Below are 10,260 nucleotides of genomic sequence, written 5' to 3'. Positions count from 1 at the left end.
AAGACGTCAAAGACATGCTTTAAGAATAAACTTTTTAAAAATCCCTGGTATATAACCACTTTTGAATTACTACGTATTACATTAGTACGTATAAATCTATTATGTATAAGTTACTCAATTTATTTTGTTCAATTATTTCACTTTTATAGTTATACGTATCGGTGATAAAATTATACGAACGTCTAATTTGAATCACCGTAAATTAGTATGTGACGCTCGGTGCATGGCAACCACAAAGCAGGTGGACAGAGGGCGCCGTTTGGTCATCCCTGAACACCTGTTATGACCAATTAATCGTCGGTTACTGTATGTACATGTACAAATAGCAAGAGCGAAACCTGTGCACGGTGTCTTAGATGATTCACTTTTACGAAGTCTTGCATAGAGATGACGACTGGACGAATTATCGAATAAGACAGAATAATTTAAACTTTAATTTAAACAAAAATTATAGCAACTCGAAACAATATTCCTTTACCTGCAGAATTTTCCAACAAATTCAACAATGTTTTGGATGTCAAATTTTTCCAGTAGTTCATGAATGACGCAAAGTGAGAAAATCATTCTTAAAAGGTGGCTTTTTTGGTGAAAGGGGAAAAAAATGAAATCAAGATTTCTTGAACGAGCGACCAGAGGGTTCCTGCACGAATACAATTAGCGTACTGCCGCCGCCATTGCCAAATGCTTAAATGCCAAAAGTGTTCCTGGAGAGGTTGCCTATTTCAGCTATGCTGGAGTCCTGTCAAAATGTGATGATGCAGCTGATGGAATGGCAGGAAACCTCGGCCCACTTCATCCCACCCCTGAAGAAAATATACCTCTATACGTTTGACCATGGAGGAAGGAAAACTGAGTTAACGAAGCGCCTTAAAAAGTGAGACATCCGAGTGCTCTCTACATGTCAGACCATGTTTTGCAACACCAAGATTGTCTCCATGTTCCGTTTACAAATCAAGGCCTCTTTTTTCTAGATCTGAGCTTACATAATGCAACTACTCGCATTGGCGAAGGCAAATAATTCTCAGACGAGGGAAAGGACAACTTAAACCCCAGCGATTTCCCTGTTACCTTGTCGTTTGTTTGTTTGTTTACTTTATGCAGCTTCAACAAGCGACCGTCATCAGTTTTTATTGTTTTTATTTCTGCACCGAAACATAAAACCCTGTTTGTCTCATTCGAACTATTTCACCACTGTTTTTTGCCGCTGCGCAATTATATTTTCTTAACACACAGACCAAACCAAGCAGAAACTGAACTCCACTCCATTACAGACAAAAGAGTTCATACCTGGCTTTCAAATGCCCGCCCATATAATAATTCTGTGGCCCCATGCATGAACCTGATATGCCTGTTTAATTTTTAAACTTTTTGAGTTAGATGCATGAATGTGTAGGGTAATATCATATCTTTATTTGCTAAAAATCTCAACAGCTAGGATGGCCTATTTTTTTAAATAGAGGGCGGTATTATTCTAACCAAACAGAACATTCCAAGAAGCAAAAACTTCTCGATTTTTTCCAGTTACATGTCTGTATGGCAAATAAGGTTCATGCATGGGGCCACAGAACTGTTTTCTACCCTTAAATTCTGATACTTTAAAAAATTGTCTGAACTTCAATTCAAAATACACCAAAGGCAACGGGTCATACAAAGGACACACAATACCAACAGCAGAATCACTTTCTTTTCTTTTTTTTTCAATTTTTATTGTCATATAATCCTGTATAGAAAGAGGGCCCACAGTCTATTTCATTAAACAGATTATCCATGTCTCGATAAAAGAGGTTTGAAGGTCCCCATTACAGTTAAACATATAAAATAACCACACACACAAATTTCATTTTCAGATGTTTTTCTTGAGGTGGTTTTCAATTATGTACTGGCCTTTGATTGGTGTAACACAATGTCGACCTCGTGTACAGAAAAGTTTATTACCACGAATATCATGTCCCATCTTAATAATCTTATGACATACAAACGTCGATAAAATACCTCCACACAAAGTTGGCATTCACTTTACTTTATTGAGTTTGAAACACGGAAACTCCAAACACATCCAGATCATTAAACAGAATGGTTTTACATTGGACGTGACAAGTCATGCAGTTCTGAGTTTGACATGGACTTTGATTACAAGCTAAGGTACAACATTTATGTGAGGTCAATTTTTTCAGGATGTAAAGAGAAAACTAAAGATAAATATTCAAAGTTCCAGTGGTTCAAACATGCTTTGAATGAAAAATCAACATGGATGAAAATCCTTTTATATTTTTTTTACAATACCTGAGAAACATCTAATAAAAAACCTCAATTAAACGAGCATTTCTGCAACACAACACAGGTTCAGTAATGCTGCCTCACAGTATAATTTAAACCCAGGAGTGTTGTTTCTTTTCTACACTTTGTTAAAATCTTCATGGGATTGATACCCATGAAAACAATGCTCAAATGAATACATCGGCTATTGTGACGATCAGTTAATTTAAGGAAACAAGTATGATTGATGCATGTACAACACTAGAATGAAACATATGACAACACGTAAGCTTTTAAAACATCCTCAACAGCTGTAGCAATCATGGGTGGGAAAAGATACAAATTGTGTCTTCATTTGCAAGTTTGAAATCAAGTTGTTAACAGAGAAGAGTACCAAGCACTGCGAGTGAATTCCTAGAAAAATATACCTCCACTTAAATTAAGACTTGCAATGTTATGTACAGTGTTAACGCTTTGGCTTCACTACGTTCATTTAAATTTGGCATTTGAGGTTTGAACACAGCTGGGCTATAAGGCAGGTTTCAGAAATGAACAGCGAGTAAAAGCAGGAAAAACATCGGCAGCAACTGCTGAGGCTGACAGTCTACAGGTCTACCCTTGGAAAGATGCAACTTAACTCAGACTCACGAGAGGTGAAGGAAAGTCACCAGTGACTCCACTGGGCCACATAGCTCTTTATCATTATAAATCACAAGTCAAGCCTGTATTGCTTTCTAATTTGGGTTAACTTTAAATTTTGAGATACTGTACAGACAAATTTTGTTATTTTGACTAGGAAGTTTCAGGTGAGGGTTTCAGGAGATGAAATCTGCAAAACTGCTGAATGATTTTGAGGGCAGGAACTTGGGTCAACATTGGTCTTTGACAGGAGGGAAAAAAAGTGTTCTTCAGCATTGAGTTTAGAGAAACAAATTGTTTCCCTTTACAATGGGCACACTCAACCTGATGGCTGAAAAACAAGCATAAAAACAAAGGTGCTACATTCATATATTTACAAATGATTTATAGAATACACCATGAAAATGTATCACAAAAGATTTCAAAACAATTATTCCTCAATAGATTTTAGCATACTCTTCTTTAAAAAGTGAAATAATACTGACTATAGATACAAAAAGAAGTTTTCATTATTTTGGCAATAAAAATCACACCCCCATGTGGTAATGGTCCATTCCTTGGGGCCACTTCTCATTCCCAGGCCAAATGTTGGCCAGACCAACCCATTTTAAGTAGGAGGTAGGATATAAATTACAAAAACAAGACAACGCTCCATATTACTCAGATAAATAATTCAGTGTGATTTGGTTCAAACTTCTATGAAACCCAACTAACCCTCAAGCAGGAATTAATTAAATGTGAGTCTTCCACACACTAATTTTTTTTCAAGAAATGAGTTCTTCCGACAAGTTGTGGGGCAGTCCAACAAGGCATGTGTCACGTCAGGTATTACAAAAACAATCATCTCAGCAATTCGGCCACACTGAGGGCCTTACGACGCGTATTCTAATCAAATGCATCCAACATGCCGTGACAGGTGTTCGTCCATTTAACAATCACAGTGGATAAAAAGCTGAAGCACTTCCTCCATGACATCTTTTACAAGATATAAAAATCACAATGCCTGGACTATCCAGGAATACAAATAAAAAAATCCTCTAGTCCCAGCCATGGCTTCAGTATATACAATAACAATCCTATACAATGTTTCTTAATTACAACTTGGCAAAAAGTTACTGAGTCTTATAAAATAATATAATAATTATAAAACAAACATCCATCTCAAAAAACACATAATTTGTGTATTTATAGTTTGTTTTTATATATATATAAAACGAGGATGCCAATCACAGTAAAGACGGCAGTTTTGGCCAGCATGACTGGTGTGCCATTACATACAAAATTGCTTTTTAATATACACACAAAAAAACGCCTCCACTGTCGTGTGGGTTTCTTTTTCCATTATTAATACGATACACATAAGGTTAACTTGCCTTATTAGCATAAATAAATATTCATAGAATCTTTACACTCCAAAGTTACGTAAAACATAATCTGTACAGGGTGTTGCTGCTGCTAGCACCTTGGCAGTGTTGGGTGGAGTCAAGTGGGTCAGGGTGTCAAAAGTTGACATGCCTGGGTCAAGTCTTTCCCCTGATGTACCCTCCTCGCAAGCTGTGTTCATAAAACTGGCCATGAAAATAACTGTGAGACAAATCAGAGAGTTCAACAGTGAGTTTGAGGATTCGTTCGACTGATATAAAACCCAGAGCCTTAACTTCAAAAAAGAGGTAAGGGGCATCGCTGTGGCACTCATGCTAGGTCTGAAAAGGGGTTATTCCACCTAGCAAGTGAAGCTGGACCAACATCAATTTCTCCCTTTTGACCCTGGCTGTGCAGACAGAGGGATTCAACACTAAGTCTTCGTGCTTGCAAACACATCGCCATTCTCCCAAATACGCTGTTAACAATAAAGTGTTGAGATCTCTTTTATACAGTGTTTCAATTGTCATCTGTCATTCTCAATGGCCAGCCTCCACATTTCTCTCCTAGCTCCAAAAGTAACCATGCAGATTACACCAGTCAATAGAAATGAATAGGTGTGGACGTAAAACGGTTCCTTGCACTTGTGGACAACAAAATTGCATTCTTACACGTCAACGACTGCACAAGCCACCTTGAGTATGAAGGAACGTGCACAAAGATTTGATTTTAAGTTTTACTGAAGACCTCTTAAATGGTCCAAAATGTAAACGGTCAAAATGTCACAGGTTAAGATCCCGTGTGCATGAATATCATAAAAAGGGTAGGGGAAAAAAAAAAGGAAACAATGAGAAGATAGGGGCAGATCACCAGTTTCCAATAAAATGGCTCGGAACTGATCCCTTTCCACTTTTGGTTTGTCAGGCTCATACCGTTGAGTAAATTTTATTCCCTTCCAAGAAAGCCTCATTTCAATTTCTTGGGAATGCCTTTGCCTATAATGCATAGTCTGATACTACATGGCATTGCAAGCACCCTTGGGTTCAAGGTTGCATATCTCGATAGTCCCCAGTTCAGCACACCATCTCACCTTATTATTTACACTTGAGAGTCAGAGCTACCGTCATCCCTCTCTCCTTTGTCTTGGATCTCCCTCATCTTGTTGGTACCGCCCCCCTTCTCCCAGTCTCTCCGCCTCTTGTGGTACTTGTAGCTGTCCGTCCGGTCTCCACACCCTACACCGCCACCGCACACGGGGTGCAGGATGGAGACTTTGGCTGTAGCCGTCACCGTAGTGACATGGTGCGGCATCTGGGGGGAGGGGCTTGGCGAGGAGGAAGAGGAGGAGGTGTAGTGGGGCATGTTGGGGTGGTGAATCCTGGGCGAGCGCGGCCACTGATGGTGCGGTCGCTGTGGCTTCCACTGTGGGTTTGAAAGGGAGAATAAGAACGACTACAATGATACGCAAAGTGAATTAACAAACACCTCCCGCCTGCTTGTGTCTGGGATACAGACACAAATGCACAATCAGTGCTAATAATGTAATGATCTCAGGTAACTAAGGGTAAACCAGAGCCACTGGACCAGGTCAGGTCATTGGCCGATTACACTTGCAACATGAATTCAAGTTGCCAATAGCATAGGACATCTGAGCACACATTTCTGGCTTTTCGTACACAGAACTTACTTGAGGCAATCTGCTAATCCATGCACATGCAACAAATGATTTCAATCACCAACAGTGGTGTCAAGTGTCCTCCACATTGTCGTGCTTTTGCTGCTTTGTTTTTGCAATGGACTGAGGAATGCTCGCCCATGTAACAAGCTCAGCAAGCTAACTAACTGAGCCTGAACATCTGAGGGCAGCCTACCTTGCATGAGACAGAGCATATTAACCTAACACACTGCAGTACCCACCTCTTGCCTTTGTGGTTCACGTGCAAATGTTTGCACCACCACCTCTGGCGGATGCACCTCAATTTGCTCGCCACCGTACCCTCTATAGGTGGCACTGTCACCCATGGACGATACTGAGCCACCGAATTCTGTCCCCTCCCAGCCTCGCCGTCGACTGGGTCTGTGCTGCTGGCCCTGCATGGCCATCCCACTCCTCTCAATGGGTGGGGTCGGAGGTGGTGTGGGCGTGGTCAGCCTGGTAGCATTGTTGGGTGGTCGGACCTCTGCCGGGGGCCCAACCAGAGACAGGATGACGGGTAGTAGGACCAATCCATTCAGGGCGCCAATGACGACGAGAGCAGTGAAGACGTAGAAGAAATAACTGCAGGGAAAAGAGAGAATAGTCAATGCTTATAAGCTCTCATGCACCAGGGATTGTATCGCATACCAAAAGGGATTCATTGGGAGCGTGTGGCCAAATGGTTAGGGTGTCGGACTGCCAGGGGTTTGAAGACTGGTTGCATGTGGTGACATCAGGTACAGTGTAGTCACTTTATCCCTTCTTGCCTCTCTCCATCAAGGAGTATATATTGACACCTGTGAAGATAGAGGCTGGATGTGCATTGATACCAGCTACTGGAATGAATCTTATGGCTCGATGAATGGTGGTAAAAATTGTAACAGTGCCTAGTACCATTGGATAAGTGCACTTCATAAATAAACATTATTATTTGACATCTAATCTGCACGGCATACCATTTTAGAAATGTGAATTACAGTACCCTCCGAAAGGCCTCATGAAAAACACTGAAATCTCTTTCTTTTCCTTATTTTAAAGCACAAATATCTCCACTCAACATTACTTAAATGATAATCAGAAAAAGGCCAACTATCATGCTTCGAACAAGTTTCCAACTAATAACAAAAGAGAAAATGTGGCAGTTGAAATCTTGTTCCACTCCTGAATTGTAACAAACCATCTCTCAATATCTGGTATGTCCAAGTCGGAAAATTCTTCATGTTCAAGAACTGCCTAAACCAAATCTTGTGCTTATGGCTTTTATATATCTCTCTTCCACATGACAAGTTAAGAAGTTTTTTATTTTGCAAAGCTTTGAGTTTGAAAATAGGGTTGGCACCCCCTGTAACAAGCACATTCCACATCGCCAGGGCTTTTCCTCTCTAGTGTTGTTTTTGCTTTAGTACACTATACACCACCACCAACCCATCATCTTAGCGTTGGGCGTCGGGCCTGACTATCCCATTGCCGACCCCTACCGTGAGCCTAAATTGACCCCTGTTGGCAGGGGCCAGAGACTGCCGAGGATTTTCACTCCTCGAGATGGTGGCTGAGGTCAGATGAACTTTTCTCCCCTCTCTCAGTTGAAGAAAAAAACTCAATCTTTAGTCGGTGGGACAGGTGGACCAATGCAGGCGTACAGACAGGGCTGAAGTTGCATGGATTGACCCAGCGAGTTCAACGGGGGGGGGGAAATGACAGAGGGCCACTCGCCATAACAATTGTCATGTGAGAAAAGACTTTATTCTGTGATTTTAAAAAGCTTTCTTAAATGTACCTTATGTCGACAAAGACATTGAGAAAAGAATACACAGACAATGGTGGGCTGAAGACAAAAAGCCTTGTCCCTTTGAGACTCTGAAGAAATAGCTTTTCAAATACCACCACACGGGAGGTACATCAACTTTGCTTGAGGTTATTCTCTTGTATCAAAGTTACAGTCAGAAGCAAACAAACCAAGCTTTTCCAAATACTGAGAATGCAAGAAGTTTATCAACTATGGTGCTCTTATTATCAAACCCTCCTGCCTCGTGAAAACTACTGGTCCTGATGCACTCAAGCAAACACTGGAATATTGTGACCATGGGCAATTCTCATAGGTAAGAACAAATAAATACGTAGCAAGGATGACACCGGTCAGGCAAGTGATTGATAAAGGAGCAGGACATCAGCTCTAGGATAAGTGGGAAAAAAGACCAAGCAATGTGGGAGGGGGCAGGCAATAGGGGTGACACAGAGAGGGAAAATGGATAGCATAGCTGTAGATCACTGTCCCTAAAGCTGGAGGACGGTGGAATGTTCTCATAAATATTTAGACAGATTTCACCTTGCTTTGGACTGGCAGTTACTCAGAATTTATTTGGTTTGGTGGTAGTGGTATTTACTGGCGGCTGTAATTCCTCCTGGAAAACCTAAACAACTTGCCAGAACTTGTAACAAATTGAAGTTGGGGGTAGATCCATGTTCCAACCACCGATGACCAGGAATTCTTCTCCCTTCTGTTTTATTGCCATAACAATATATCCCAGAACTGACAATTGTTCTCACATTTTTATAGCAAAAAGCACCTTGCAGCGGCAACGCAAGCTTCATATTTAATATCTGATAGTGACTATGGAGCTATAAAAATACAGCACAGCAATTCCTCACAACACAGTGGAAGTCATTCAAACCAATATCATTCAGACGGAGCAGCGTTGCTGCATTTTGTGCCTGCACAAATAACAAGAAGAGTTGGGGCAGAATAAACACAAGTGCAATCTGCCAAATGTTTTCTGACATGGGAATGTGGTCGGGAAAGGACACCCCCTGGCAAACTTGCTATCAATGGTCACTGCCACTGACAGCTGCATAAACAAAGTCCCTCTCAGACAGTTCCATTCCATTCTCTGGGGGTGCATCACCAAGGACAGTTCCCACAGGGGAAGTAGTCAGTACCTCACAAATCCTCAAAGTTTCTGGCATTTTACATGATCAACGACTAGCCAAACATCTTTGACAATTTTCTAACATAAGCGCTTCAAAGACTTTCTTTCTTTCAAAAGCCGTGAACTACCTCTTTCTGGGAAAATTAAAAAAGTTCCATCCCAGAGAGACAAATTACTTGATGATGTGCCAGCATGTCAGCATGTTGACCACCCAAGAACTTAATTTGATGTCCAAAGTGACAAAACATTGGTGGGCTCACCAAGCTGTGACCATGAACTCAGGAAACTTTAACGCAGGGTACCAACTTTCACTCATCAAAGGTGAGCCATGTAATGCCAGGTGGTATTTACTGAGGGCATCTTAAAGACAAGAAACAAGAAAAACCATCAAAACTCAAAACTCTCGCTACTCCAATAGTTGGGTACAACTTGCCAGAATATTTTGCCCAAAATCATGTAGAGCATGAGTGAACTTTCAAGTAGCGGGTAACGGCCCACAGTCGTAGATCAAATGATAACTCCAGTAACATGATCGGTATAAAACACCAGGGCAATCAGCTATATAAAGCACTAGATCCCTCGAGGCTTGTGGCGGGATCAACTGTAATAGCTAGCAATAGAACATGATTTCCCTCTGTGAAAACAACTCAGGAAAAAGTTGTTGACTCTGCTGGGATTTCACCTATCTAGAAATGCTTAAGTTGTGGAAATTCAGCATACGCTATATAACTAAATGGTTATGAATAAAAGATCAGGCTGTACACTCAGATATTGTTGCGATCATAAACACCTCTCCAAAGAATAGAGTCAAATTAACAAACAATAAAGTAGTACATGTAGTTTGTAACATTGTCACCTTAACTGAAAAAAGTCATTCCATTCTTAATGCAAGCCAGTTTAGCCAAAAGCCAAAACTATGAAGTGACTCCTTGATTATACTGAACAAAGCAAGGTGCTGCCACTGGAAGAGCAGTGGGGGAGATTTTCCTGGAGGTGATGACCTCAGAGAATCTGGGTCAGAGGTCACACCTGAGGTCCTGCGATGACAGAGCTGGGATTTCAACAGTCCAGGGTGTCCCGCTGTTGCCAGAAACCACTTCCTATTTTTCATGAGACTATTAATGACAGGTTGGCCAGGCTAATTTCAAACCTAGAAAAATGTGGAGATATCCCCCGTCCTATTTTCAACAATTATAAGGTTGTTGCTCTGTTGCAATGAATCTGCTATTTGGTTCGCAAGCATTTGGAAGCCATTAAAAAAATGCAATGGCATTAAACAAAACAATTTTTAGGTACAATTTACATTTTTTTAGAAACTCTCAAATCTTCAGCAATTTAACATTCCAAAAAAGTTATAATTATAGGAAAAGAAAGTCTACA

The 10,260-nt window shown here is 40.8% G+C and overlaps 1 protein-coding gene across 4 annotated transcripts in view; it reads right to left on the bottom strand.

Annotated features, from left to right (window-relative positions):
- Positions 1 to 1,680: 1,680 nt before the first annotated feature.
- Positions 1,681 to 10,260, bottom strand: part of ptch1 (patched 1) — a 183,918-nt gene continuing 175,338 nt past the window's right edge. For all 4 annotated transcript variants that reach the window (XM_087144108.1, XM_022249764.2, XM_022249762.2 and 1 more), the window contains exons 23-25: positions 6,175 to 6,535; positions 5,348 to 5,679; positions 1,681 to 4,479 (exon numbers count right to left, since the gene is read on the bottom strand). In XM_087144108.1, the coding sequence (XP_087000234.1) occupies positions 5,356 to 5,679; positions 6,175 to 6,535 (685 nt within the window). In that variant the 3' untranslated portion in view covers positions 1,681 to 4,479; positions 5,348 to 5,355. The remainder of the gene's footprint in view (positions 4,480 to 5,347; positions 5,680 to 6,174; positions 6,536 to 10,260) is intronic.

Source organism: Acanthaster planci, linkage group LG12, assembly GCF_054643075.1.
Source record: "Acanthaster planci isolate LZ-2023a linkage group LG12, COTS_SCS, whole genome shotgun sequence".
In the NCBI taxonomy this organism is placed as follows: domain Eukaryota; kingdom Metazoa; phylum Echinodermata; class Asteroidea; order Valvatida; family Acanthasteridae; genus Acanthaster; species Acanthaster planci.
The sequence above is the reverse complement of the archived record's forward strand: the minus strand, read 5'-3'. Positions and strand labels throughout refer to the sequence as shown.